This window comes from Leucoraja erinacea, chromosome 31, assembly GCF_028641065.1.
Source record: "Leucoraja erinacea ecotype New England chromosome 31, Leri_hhj_1, whole genome shotgun sequence".
In the NCBI taxonomy this organism is placed as follows: domain Eukaryota; kingdom Metazoa; phylum Chordata; class Chondrichthyes; order Rajiformes; family Rajidae; genus Leucoraja; species Leucoraja erinaceus.
Genome location: NC_073407.1, coordinates 22,510,435 through 22,524,592, shown reverse-complemented (window position 1 = coordinate 22,524,592; position 14,158 = coordinate 22,510,435). Strand labels below are relative to the sequence as shown.

At 38.3% G+C, this 14,158-nt stretch overlaps 1 protein-coding gene across 1 annotated transcript; it reads right to left on the bottom strand.

Annotated features, from left to right (window-relative positions):
- Nucleotides 1-666: 666 nt before the first annotated feature.
- mymk (myomaker, myoblast fusion factor) lies at nucleotides 667-13,367 on the bottom strand. Its single transcript, XM_055660329.1, has 5 exons — nucleotides 13,048-13,367; nucleotides 12,650-12,764; nucleotides 9,261-9,409; nucleotides 3,597-3,713; nucleotides 667-935 (listed from the first exon to the last, which is right to left on the bottom strand). The coding sequence occupies exons 1-5, from the start codon at nucleotides 13,180-13,182 to the stop codon at nucleotides 792-794; spliced, it is 660 nt and encodes a 219-aa protein (XP_055516304.1). The 5' UTR covers nucleotides 13,183-13,367; the 3' UTR covers nucleotides 667-791.
- Nucleotides 13,368-14,158: the final 791 nt, after the last annotated feature.

Here is a 14,158-nt window from a genome sequence, read left to right as displayed (position 1 = left end):
AGATTTGTTCTATCTAATGGAACTTAAATGTTAACCCATCTATTATTTCCTTTTTACCTGATGGATACACGTTAAAATGAATTAAATGAGTAAGAGAGAAAAGAAAATGCTGATAGAATCAGATATAATTGGTGGCAGAAGTCTCATATGGAGCATCAATCCTGCATAGATCACTTGACTGAACGGCCTGTTTCTGCACAGAAAATTCTGCTTATCATCGCTTATCGAAAGTGTTTATTTTCCAAGTGGATATCAATATATGTAGTTAGCGACTCTTAGCAGACTATTTCATTCCCCTTCCTAATCCAATAGTAATGAGCAAATTGTATTAATATTAACCCACACACACTTTCAGCAGTGCATCAATAGATAGATAATTTAAGCATAATAACCAATTCTGTATCAGCTTCCCTTGACTTACTTCTATTTGGAAAAGAACATGGATTTATTTAATTGTATATGTGCGATATCAAATGGTGCAATTACCCATTGAACATGTTGAAAGCTTCTTTAGGATGTCTTGGAATATATGCTCACAGTAACACAACACACCTTTTAAAGCACCTATTGCTTTTCTTATCTCACTATTTTTTATGTCTCTACACATTTACAATCAATCATTCATTTAGAATAACAAACTCATAGTTGATAATGTGATATAACACTTCAAATCAGTTTGGAGGTATGATACAGAACTCTAATGTCGTATCATTGAGTGCATATACAGTGTCATTTAAAAAGGAATGGATTGTAGAAATATGTTATAATGGAGAACAGAATTGTTACAATTTTCAAACGCAGCAGAGTGTACAGCAACTTAGTTTTACTGGATTTCCTCCATTTCCTGCTTGTGAGTTCATCTTCGGAAGAAGTAAGATAAAGGAGGCAGCCAAACTGCAATGGTAGAAGCTGTGTACGTAATTATAATCCCATTCCTATGATGAGAAGAGAGCAAGGCTGCATCATTTATCCTGAGACCTGCTTCCTAATGTTATACAAAACTAACAATTTTAAATTAATAACTAATTTAGCTCTATGTATCAGAACAAGTTGCATTTATGTAGTGCCTATCATTTACTTTAATTATTCAATGCATAAAGTTAACATTTGGCACATTATACATGTGCTGTCTCTTTGATAAAGCTCTCTAAGTAGTTCTATCCTTCTGACCTTTCACAGTAGCCCTATTTCTATTACCCTTGCAATACAATTTTAGGTGACTTAATTTAAATCGGGTGCTAGGTGTGAGCCCAGCCAGATGTGTTAGTATAAACACATTGAGAGTTAATATGAAGGTGTAATTAAGGGGTTCAGCAAATGGGATGAGACAGGATCACGAGACATGACACTCCAAAGTTTAAAGATGTCAATCTTAATGATGCGGAATACAAGTGGCTAAGAGTTCATTTTAAGATCAAATATAATACCGAGGATGCAAAAATGCTGGTTCAGGTTTAGACTATTACTATGAGAGAAAAAGAGTTGGCTAAGGAGCATGTGTTTCTGGAAGAGACCAAGGATAATAGCTTCAAACTCGCTAATATTTAAATTTGAATTAAAAACAATTTCTCAAGTAATAGATGCTGGATTCTGGCAAGAATCCCTTCAACTATGGAATTTATCTTTCTGTCGTCTAACTTCTTCTTCTTGCGTATGGCGTGCATAGCCTAAAGTTGTGGGAAAACTTGTTCTATTTGATCTTATTTGATTGTGCATGCCAGGTTGATTGCATTAGTTGAAACAGGGCGGACCACGTGAAGGTTGCAATCTCCCACCCTGTCTAACTCATAAAACATTTAAAAATATAATTCCTCTAAATTCTATCCATTTCAGAATTCATTCTTAAACAATGTGTATCATTGTTAAATATTTCAAACATAGCATCAACTCAATTGCCCTTTCAGATGTGAGACATTGGATAGTGGATCGTCAATGAAGAAAACAGATCGTCAATGAAGAAAAATATTTTGCTTGATTAATTTATTGATGGAAAGCTATCCATCTGAGAATTTATCTGATTGATTCACTAGGAAGCTAACAGTAAATTCCGGGAAAGAATCCAGCTATAACCAGCAGGTCGAGGAACAGCTTCTTTCCGGCGGCTGTCACTCTACTCAACAACGTACCTCGGTGACTGCCAATCACCACCCCCCCCCCCCCCCCCCCCCCCCCGGACACTTATTATTATTTATTCAAATCGTTTGCTATGTCGCTCTTCAAGGGAGATGCTAAATGCATTTCGTTGTCTCTGTACTGTACACTGACAATGACAATTAAAATTGAATCTGATCTATAAAATGAACAAACGGCAAATCTGAAATCAATCAGAGGAGTGTTGAACATAGTACAGCACAGGCATGGCCCATGATTTTGGTGCCAATCATGACACCACTTTAAACCGATCCCATCAGCCTGCACATGGTTTATATATTTTCATTTATTTGTCTGTCTAAATGGCTCTTAAATGTTACTCTTGTATCTGCTTCCATCACCTCTTCTTTTACACAAGGTTGCTGGTGTTCTAGGCACCAACCAAGCTCTATAAAAACCTTGCCTCGTAAATCTCATTTAAATTTTCTTCCTTCCAACTTAAAGCCATACTCTCAAGTATTTGACTTTTCTACCCTGGGCAAAAGACTGAATATCTACCTCTTTATGCCACTTATAATTTTATATATTTATAACAGATCGCACTTCAGACTCAAATTTGTTGCATCCATTTATCCAACCTCTCAACAGCTAATACCCTCCAACCGTGGCAATATCTTGGTGAACCTCTTCTGCATCCTCTCCATAGCCTCCACTTCCTTCCTGTAACATGGTGACCGGAACTGCATACAATGCTCCAAATGTGGCCCCAAACCAAAGTTTTATACAGCAGGAGCATGACTTCCAATTTTTATACTCATTACCTTGCCAATGAAGGCAAGAAGATAGGTACATGGATAGGGAAGGTTTCGAGGATAGGGAAGGTTTCAAGGGACATGGGCCAAATACAGGCAAAATAGTAGCTTAGGTAGGCAAATAGGTCGGCAGGGAGGAGTTAAGCCAAAGGAGCAATTTCTATGATGTATAGCTCAAATGGCATCTGACTCCTTTACCACCATATTTACCTGTGTTGCCATTTTCAGGGAGCTATGGTCTTGCACCTCCTCAAATCTGTTTGTAAATCAAAGCTCTTAAGGATCCCACCATTCTATACAGTTCTCAATGAGGTAGAGGTGAATCAAACTGTACCCTTGTTTATGGAAGGTCCATTCAGAAGCCTGACAATGAAGGGCAAAAAACTATTCTTGAGTCTGATGGTAGACACTTTCAAGATTATGTACCTGCTGCTAGATGGGAACAAGAGGAGAAGCAATGACCGGGGTGGGACATGTCTTTGATTCTCTTGGCTGTCATTCTGAGGCACGAAATGTAGATGGAGTCATTGGTGCGAAGTCTGGACCTATATACTACAGTTGTATTTATTTTTTAAATTCAATGCATTTTTGAATAGCATATCTCAACATATTTGACTAACTGGCACATCAAAACCAGCAACCAATTGGCAAAAATCTTCCCTTGTAAAAATGAAAATAAATCCTCAAAGATACCTCAAAGAAGAATCGGAGCATCAAAGCAAGAGCTCCAAAGCAGAAGCCAGGGCCGATTTGTTGTGTGTAGATGCTCTTATCTGGGTAAAGGCCTTTTTTGTCTTTCATCTTTTTCAACTGAAATTAAACACAGTAGTCATTCAGCATCTAACTCACACTTGAGTATGTCCTTTAAATTAAACACTTTTAGTAAAATAATTAAAAATACGTCATCCTCCCATCAAATTATTTGAGCTTAGCATCATGATCATTTCACGGATACCATCCTCACTTTTGGAATAGTGATTACAACAGATTCTGGCTCACTATCTAAGTGGTTAGGGAATATCTGCAAACAAGAATGAAGTAGACTGACATAGAATATGCAGCATAGAAACATGCCATTTGAGCCATTCAGCTTTCTATTTCTTTATTACTTTATATGTATATTCACCTTACATTCTATATACAGTTTATACACATTACATTTACACATTATATTTAAACCCTTACATTCATACCTAGGTTCCACTAACATATATATTTACAATTTGTCTCAACTAGATCCTATGGAAGTGGCATCAACATTACTCTGATTAAAAATATTTAGAGAATTCCTCTTTTTTTTCATTTTAACTTTTCAATTGGATGGCGTTTCCTATTGTTCGTCAACGGGTAGAATTACAATGTCTACTCTATCTAATTATTTGTTTGCATGTGTTTTCAGATTGGTTTATTGCCACATACATCAGGGTCCTTTGGAAATTCCTATTCCACATGAAGCTCGCAGAGTAAACAGTATGCAAATAGTAATGATAAATAGAACAATAAACCCGAGTGGTGGAATGGTGCAATATTCTAATGCAAATCCAACTGGTGTGAAACATGTTCCAGTTCACCAACTTCAGGCAGTCCTGCAGTAGACCGCCCTCCTCAGACCACTGCTCTATTACTCTTTCCACTGATGCCCAACGCTTCCGTCTTTGACCGTAAATCGACAGGTGCAGTGCAGGCAGGAATAGCACCAATATATGATCAGACTGAAATGAAGCTGAGGGCTGGAGCGATATGTATATTTGATGGTGTCATAGCAGTGGTTAGGAGTGTTAACACCCTACATGGGGTATAAGACATGTTGATGATATTTGGGGAGTACATCGGTGAGGTTGGCTTGCTTAAAGTCACCAGCAATAAATAAAGCATCAGGGTTTGCTGTCTCAAGAGAATCGACAACTCAATATAATTTGTCCAACATCACCTTAGTGCCTTATTGGGGATGATATGTACCACGGAGAAGATGGTAGAGGTGAATTTCCTCAGCTGATAAAAAGAACAGAATGTTATGAACGGTATTCTAGGTCATAGAAGCAGAATTGTGTAAAGGCCATCACATCAGTGCACCATGAAACATTGATCATAAAGCAGACGTCACTGCCTTTCCCTTTGCCTGAGGATTGGATACAGTCTATAGGACAAATGGTGAACCTTTCAGGTAGTATAGAGGGGTCAGGTGTCGGGATAAGCCATGCTTCTGTGAAACAAAGAACACAGCAGCTCTTCAAACTTGGTCTCAAGTGATTAAATGTTAGCTGGGAGTATGTTTGGGGGAGGATTTGGGATCCCCAATGTTTCAGTCTCATCTCAATTAGATCACCCTTTTTCTTCCAAAATGAAAACACGACTTAACTTGTTTAAGAAGGAACTGCAGATGCTGGAATAAAAAAGGTAGACAAAAATGCTGGAGAAACTCAGCGGGTGAGGCAGCATCTACGGAGCGAAGGAAATAGGCAACGTTTCGGATCAAAATCTTTCTTCAGACTGAAGAAGGGTTTTGACCCGAAACGTTGCCTATTTCCTTCGCTCAATAGATGCTGCTTCACCCGCTGAGTTTCTCTAGCATTTTTGTCTACCTACGAGACTTAACTTGTTCCTTAATGATAACAAGAGCCAGGAATTTGACATGTGCATTTTCATGCCCTTTTTGATGATTTTACCAGGATAATGCATTTTTTGTGATCGAGTGCCTAAATCAGCCTTTTTTTGCCATTTTGCTAAAAGGTCGTGCTAGTTGTCCTGTGATTACAATGAAATTTTCTATGTTAACATGTTAATATTAATGTTATTATTACGTGTTAACATAGTATAACTTTAAAGAAAACTTCCATCACCGGGGTGAAACTGGGGGCGCCACCATCGGCCATTCATTCGTTCGTGCCGCTGGCCGCTGGTTCAGTCTTCTCCAAGATCTATTTAAGAAAGAACTGCAGATGCTGGAAAAAAAATCGAAGGTAGACAAAAAATGCTGGAGAAACTCAGCGGGTGAGGCAGCATCTATGGAGAGAAGGAATAGGCGACGTTTCGGGTCAAGACCCTTCTTCAGACTGATGTGGAGGGGTGGGAAAAAGAAAGGAAGAGGCGGAGACAGTAGGACTTAGAAGGAGAGCTGGGAAGGGGAAGGGGAGGGGGAGGAGGGTGAAGAAAAGGCGTGTAGACTACCCAAGCTTGTCTCCTCACTACATTTACTGCTGGTTCCAGTTGCAAATCTGAGTTTTCAAGTGATCTGTGCAAGGCATTCATTGAAGCTGGAATTCCACTGTGGAAATTGGAAAACAAATCTCTCAGAGGTTTTTTAGAGAAATACACAGAGGAACCTATACCAAGCGAGTCATCATTATGGAAAAATTATATTGACAGCAACTTCAACATTGTTGTGCAGAAAATTAGAGATGAAGTTGCATGCAACAAAATATGGTTCTCAATAGACGAGACAACCGATGCTGTGGGGAGTTATGTTGCCAATGTGGTCATCAGTAAACTGGAGGCAGGTCAACCATCAAAGGAGTTGTCATCGGAAGTACTGGAGAAGTCAAACACCTCAACCATTGCTCAGTTGTTTACATCTTCACTTGCTGTACTTTGGCCGGAAGGCATAAAATACAAGAATGTTCTGTTTGTGACAAAGTTTTATTCCCCAAAATGTTGCATTTGCTTAGCTCAACAACTTCATAGAATTGCCAAGCACATATGTAGCTTGTTTCCAAATGTCGATCGCCTAGTTTCCAATATCAAGAAGATCTTCCGCAAAGCACCGTCACGTGTGCAGTTCAAGAAAATGGCACCCGAGATTCCGCTACCTCCTCAGCCTGTTTTGACAAGGTGGGGTACATGGCTCTCTGCTGTACTCTACTATGCTGCAAATTTTGAAAAGATAAAATAAGTCATCAACTGTTTTGAAGAAGAAGAATCTGTTGCAGTCAGGATCGTCAGTGAAATCATGCAGAAAAACTCCCTCCACCGCGCTTGTGTTTATTGTTTCCAAATTTGCAAACTTTCCACAAGCAATCACTTCCCTTGAGAAACGTAGCAAAACATTAGTGAATAACTTGCAGGTTTTCAACAAAGTAACTGACGATACTCGTAAAGTTCCAGGCGATGTAGGTAAAGACAAACAAGGAAAATGTGAGAGAGTAATTTTAGCTAACAAAGATCTTGAAGAAATAGAAAACAAAGCTAAAGTTCTCAAAGATAGTTGTAATGCACAATATATCAACATGAATATAGAGTCTGTAGCTTGTTTTGGGTATGCACCAGTGACCTCAGCTGAGGTAGAAAGAGGTTTTTCACAACTGAAGCATATTCTGTCTGACAGACGGCATAATTTAACACCAGATAATTTGGAAACAAATGCTAGTAATTATGTACAACCAGACAACTTTGGTCATTTAATGTTGTACACCTTTATATTATCATTTTTAACCATATTTTGGTGGTGGAAATAAATGCCTTAAATTCCTTTTTTGTCAATAAATGCCTTTTCGTGCCTTTTTTGTAATTTTATTGTGCCCTTTTGCCTGCCTATTTCAGAGTTTTTTAGTGCCTAAACATCCTGGCTCTACTGATAACTATAACCTAGTAGCTCTGGTATCTTAAGTCTGTATCTCTATATCCATTTTATTACATGGCCAATGAGGCCTGGACAGATAGCTCCAAATATGATGTAATTAAGGGTTGAAGGGGTGATACAAATTTAGTTCTACACTCCAGTTCTCCCTTTCGCACATGGTTTTCTTTCCTTTTATGCAAGCAATTTAAGTGATTTGTGTATTTGTACCTGTACATATTTAGAATTACTTTTTCTAAGCAAGGTACAATCTAATTTTTTTAACCAAATTATTATCAAATTACCAGAACAAAATACATACTTATGATTGTTTGCAATGTGACAGAGATCACTCAATAAAATATAAAATTTGTAGCATTATTAAGTATCAGTTATCCACAGTTAAAAATTTCTAACTCCATTTTATAAGCTACGGACTCAAAGCATGAGAAATGTTAACACGCCACCAAGTGGAGGTGATTCTTTGAACATTTCCCTATAGAGTGAGTTTCTGTTCAGAACTGAGCTTGCTAAGGGGTCTCTTTAGCACGTTAACCAATAGAGAAGGTAAAAGTGTAATCAAATGCAATCTAACTTTCAAACATGAAGTTCCATAGTGGCATTAGCAAAAGCTCAGGAAACATAATTAATTTACTGACTAAAATTTGTAAGGGAGCTAAAATTCCCTGCAATAACGGGGCATGGAGAAAATAATATTTAAATGTAATTTGCATAAGTAGGAAGAGTTAAAAAATTTCTGCTGAATGTCTCAATTTATTTGAAAATCAAAAGTGACAGACAACAGGAACCCAAAGCTTCCTGTGTCTATTACTTGAATTCTCCATCCGACTCTGTCTGTGGCCTCCTGCACTTTTATAACAAGCTGGGGGAAAAGTATCTCGTCCATCATTTGCACACATTGCAGACTTCTAGACTTACAGAAATCTACACTTCTGATAAATTGTTTTCTCTATATTAAAAAAAATTAAAAATTTAAGTCATTCATTTGTGATATTGGCATGTTTTCTTCTTTAATTCAGTTTAGTTTAGAGATACAGTGCGGAAACAGACCCTGCAGCTCACCGAGACTGCACCGACCAGCGATCCCCGCGCATTAACACTATGCTATATACACTAGGGTCAATTTTATGTTTATACCAAGCCAATTAACCTATAAACGTGTATACCTTTGGAGTGTGGGTGGAAACCGAAGATCTCGGAGAAAACCCACACAGTCATGGGGAGAACGTACAAGCTCCATGCAGACAGCACCAGTAGTCGGGATCGAACCTGCGTCTCTAGCACTGAATGCGCTGTACGGCAGTAACTCTACTGCTGCACCACCGAACCGCCCTTCCATTTTTCCCTCTCCATTCGCACACTATGACTTACTATTTGCAACACCTCACACTTCCTTGTCACCCTCTGACTGCCCCATTATCAACCCATTCCTACAGCAAACCCTGGCCCAACCTAGTATTAAATGTTTTCATTATTTTCTACTTTTGTTCCTCATTTTATTATTTTGTGATTATTTCAACTTGATAGCCTTTCCCTTTGCTCTTCGGCATTAGTGGAATCATTATGTTTACTTTTATTAAAATCCTGCATAGTTTTAAAGATCATATTGGGGTCACTTCAACTTTATTTTCAAGAAAAATGAGTGACAGCTCATGATCCAAAACCCAGATAAATAATTGCTTTATTATCCCACTTCTCGGCTGCCTATGAAAGCATTGCATATAGAACAAAGAAACAGCTATATAAATTTGTACAATGTAAATGGTAATGGTGATTCTACATACAAATTTGACAGTTATTATGAAGACAGCTGTTCCAATTGGTCCAGAGTAGACTCCGTAGCCCCATCGATCTTGATAAATACGCACACTTATTGTCAGCACTCCAAATATAACCAAGGTAGACCTTTTTGGTTCCTCAAATTCAGCCAATGCTAAATAGCAAAGAAAGCAATATTTACATTTTTATGAATATGTACTGGTTCACACAATTAAGTTGGAAGATGCAATGGTAATTATGCACATCACAATTTTTAAAAATAACACTTTAAGTAATGTGCTCCATATTTCTTGATAACTCTTTGATCTTCTATTTTGTGAGAAATATATTGTGCACTGTTGATATTTTAATCCTTATATAAACAGTCATAGTCATACAGCCATTCGGCTCAACTCGCCTACACCAACCAAGATGCCGAATTTAAGCTACTCCCGTTTACCCACTGTTTAAGAGGGAACTGCAGATGCTGGAGAATCGAAGGTTACACAAAAAAGCTGGAGAAACTCAGCGGGTCAGCGGGTGCATCTCTTCCAACCTCATCTATTGCGTCCGCTGCTCTAGATGTCAGCAGATCTATATCGGTGAGACCAAGCGGAGGTTGGGCGATCGTTTCGCCGAACACCTCCGCTCGGTCCGCAATAACCAAGCTGACCTCCCGGTGGCTCAGCACTTCAACTCCCCCTCCCACTCCGTCTCCGACCTCTCTGTCCTGGGTCTCCTCCATGGCCACAGCGAGCAGCACCGGAAATTGGAGGAACAGCACCTCATATTCCGTTTGGGGAGTCTGCACCCCAGGGGCATGAACATCGAATTCTCCCAATTTTGTTAGTCCTTGCTGTCTCCTCCCCTTCCTCAGCCCCCCTGCTGTCTCCTCCCATCCCCCAGCCTTCTGGCTACTCCTCCTTTTCCCTTTCTTGTCCCCACCCACCCCCCCCCCCGATCAGTCTGAAGAAGGGTTTCGGCCCGAAACGTTGCCTATTTCCTTCGCTCCATAGATGCTGCTGCACCCGCTGAGTTTCTCCAGCTTTTTTGTGTAACCCCGTTTACCCACATTTGGTCCATGTCCTCTAAACCTTTCCTGTCCATCCATGAAGAATGCATACCTAGAAATGAATATTGACCATAATATATAAATACTGTCTGATGCAGGAACTTGACCAAAAATGCTTGCAATTTATTTCCTTCCACAGATACTGCTTGTCTTGCTGAATTGCTCTTGTGGTTTGTTTTTTGTTAAAGATTTCAGCATCAGATTTCTCCACAAATACTACACACTCAGCAAATTTATCATTTCTATTTTTGGTAGGGCCCTTGCCTCAATAAATACCTTACTCATACTGGAAACCTATGTCAAAAAGTCACAGAGTCCGAGAGCTGTATAAAACCAACACAGAAAAGAGTCCTTCAACATATCTTGACCCTGCCAACCATGATGCCTATCTATTCTAATCCCATTTGCCTGCATTGGGTCCATTATTCATTACTTCTTTCCTACTCAAATACCTGCACAAATCCCTAAGTATGAAGTTGCATTGCATCATTGTATTTGTGTTAACTATTTTTCTGGTTATGCCACTTGGATATTTTCAAATTCAGAAAATACAGATTTTCATTATAATTTATAATTTTATATTTATTTTCTTATATTTAATTGATTAGTCCTGGTCTGTACCTTGATGAGCCCATGAATTGCATTGTCTCATGCTTTTTGGTAACCTTTCTTCATGTAAGATTATTATTAACACAGTATCAGTGATCTGAATTTAACTGAACTGTTGATTTAGAGTTCAAAACTATTCAAATCAGTCACACACACTTTCCAGTTTGGGGGAGGGGGGGAGGGGGTCAGTCTCCATTATATAGATTAAGCAAAGTGTTTGCTTTCCATGCTAAAAAAATTAGGCCAAAATTAGGCATGAGCTAAACCTGCATTTAAAGTACCATGAAAGACAGTCCCCAGACTCAGTAATAGCTTCTTCCTCTCTGTTATCAGGTTTCTGAATGGTCGTTCCATAAGTTGCATTGGACTTTGTCTATGGAAGTGGTGCGCTACAGTGCTGAGAACTATATTCTGCACTCTGTATCTTCCGCTTTGCTCTGCCTATTGTACTTGAATTTGACCCAATTGTATATATGTATTGTATTATCTGATCTGATTGGATAGAATGCAAAACAAAGCCTTTCACTGTACCTCAGTACGCATGACAATAATAAACCTAAACTTAAAATGGAGATTGAACTTGGATTTGTAATATTATGTCTTTATGCTTTGGATCAGTTTTATCCAACAAATGATATAGGAATGGATGGGGATTGTGATTAACCTGAGTTTGAAGCTCAGACAATTATTTTCAAAAACATGATCTATTTACCAGATAGAGGCAAAACTGCAATATAAATATGCTAGAAAATACTGTGCATTAAGTAAAACATTCCACCCTCAGCCATACACGATAACAATAGGTGCACAAGAAACATGACAGCTGCACATTTGGCCTGCCTATGGGTGACAATTTTGCCGATTAACCAACCATATATTGCTAATCAATTTTAATAAGAATGCAGCGTAACATCATCATGTGTAGATGCCCTTGACTGCAAATATATCTGGTCATTGGGATAAAAACTAAATTCATTTTCAAACTTGCTAGGGATTTCAAGCCATATAGTGACAATGGATCTAAATGAATTTTATTTGACTGAAATTCATGAATTATAGCCATCTACACCAAATTCTCTCCCAAAACCAATAAATTTACTATATCAGTAAATGCTCCATGAAGAAACGAGTCTAGTTTATCTACCTACAAACATCTTCACCCTTTCTACTCAAGGGCTCCCTTCTAAAAAAAATGTTCAAATGAACAGACAGACTTCCTCACAAACCCACTTCAATACTTTTATTCACACACTCCTTTCAGAAACACATTCACATCAAGACACCAATTTCCTTTAGAAACAAATTCACAATATATACTCAAGACTCCCTCTTAAATATTTTAATGTCCATGCACAGACTCATTCAAAAACACATTTACCATGTCTACCTGTAGAATGCCTTCATTATATCTACTTCAGAAACATATAGCACAACCGTATAAATGTTAACTTCTGGAATATTCACATGTGCATACAAACTCCATTCACAGATACTCACATCCTTAGACATCAATATAGTGACATATTTTCTTAAACAGTTCTGCAATGTTATATAAATGATACATTTCTGATTATGCATAATTAAGATATGCTTTTTTCAGGGTCTGTTAAGTATTGGAATGCAGGAAAAGGTAAAGTTAATTATCTTTATTTTGCAATGCAATGCCACACAGTGTGTTGGTGCTCTCCTCTTAAGAGTTTTATTCTGGAGTTTGTGAATCAGGCTGCCACTTACCTAATAAAGTGACCCACATGGATAGAGCAGTGCCATAAATGCTGAAATACTGCAGAACGTCATGCCGCATGATACACAAAATTGTCAGGCCAGGACCTTCGCAAGCATGGAAAAACTGCAGTGAAACAAATGCAGATTTAATAGATAGCAAGTATTTTAAAAAAGGAACAAAATTTAAATCATGAATAGAATAGATCAAAATTAAACCATGCCACTCAAGAGATGCAATCTGCGCTTCAAATAGCCGTGAACTGTGGTTTAGTCACACCTTCACGGCTCAGTATTAAGAAAACAGAGAAAAGTCCACTGTTCCCTTGCGACCTATGGTGGCAACAGGACGTCAGCACTTAGCATATAGCCTGATGGGTAAATAACAAAAATGTACAAAATCTCCTCACCGCAATAAAAAACATTGTGAAGAAGTAAACCATTGCCTCCATGTGGAATCGCCGCTTCGCTGCAATTGTGATGATGGGGAGGAAGACCAAGCTGCTGATAGTTGGAAGGAGAAGTTTGGCAATCGCAGCCCCCATCTAAATATCCGCAGAGGACCAAGAATTAAAAAGAAGTATGCATCATTAAAGGTTTCTTGTCTCTTGAGCACAAATAGGTTGAGACGTACTCTATCGTGTTGATTGCTGAATGTTATAACTCAGCTGCCAAGGGACCTTTAAAGTTTAAAAGTCCACCACTCAGTTCACTCTAACACGTCATTGGATCCTAACAGCTGCGGTTCACCAAGTCCGTAAATGGACCAGTAAACCAATAGTTTTTTGGAAAATATCAGAACATTTGTCGTTGTTTCTAATCCCACTTAGCATCTGCTACATTAAGATTCAGTCCCTTACATGGTGCTAACATAGTGTTTCATGGCAGCATGGTTTTTAAAGCACTATACATTTTGATAATAATAAGAACAACATTTTTGATTAAAATGTACAATTAAATCAAATCTTCCACTTTCCAAACAGGATTATAGACTAGAAGTTATTTTAATGTCAAAAATTATTCCTTAAATTTATCTAAGATTTCCAATTTGTGTAGAAATATATTGGAAATAAGCTAGCACCAAAGGTTAACATGGATGTGGTTACTTCTGTAAAGATGAATCAGGAATAACGTAACACATTAAAAAGAGCTGGTATGAGCTGTGATCACACAATGCATTTCAGTTTAGCATATGTCTGGAAGAGCAGCTGGTTGCAGTTGTTTGGTACTCAAATCCAGCAGCAGTTCACACAAAAAAGAATTAGAGTGACTCACACCAGCAAATGCAATCCCAAGCTTTCATCATACCAGCTGCTTCTACACCAAGCACCACAGTACATATTTCTCAAAAATCAATAACTCCAATACTTGTATCAAGCAAAATGTTACTAATCACTTAAGTATTAACTACTCCAATGCCACCCAATATCATGTCAACCAGCCTAATGCCACCAAATCAATTGCTAACCCTACCCATACCATCTTCCCTAATACTAACCAGGGCCGGCGTTAGGAGTTGCG

What these genes read in the sequence shown, in the direction of transcription:
- mymk (XM_055660329.1), bottom strand. Translation starts at nt 13,182, where the DNA reads ATGGGGGCTGCGATTGCCAAACTTCTCCTTCCAACTATCAGCAGCTTG. An exon ending in TCACAATGTTTTTTATTGCG is followed by an intron (nt 12,765 to 13,047) that starts GTGAGGAGATTT and finishes GTTTCACTGCAG; the next exon opens with TTTTTCCATGCTTGCGAAGG. An exon ending in CATGTGGGTCACTTTATTAG is followed by an intron (nt 9,410 to 12,649) that starts GTAAGTGGCAGC and finishes TTTGCTATTTAG; the next exon opens with CATTGGCTGAATTTGAGGAA.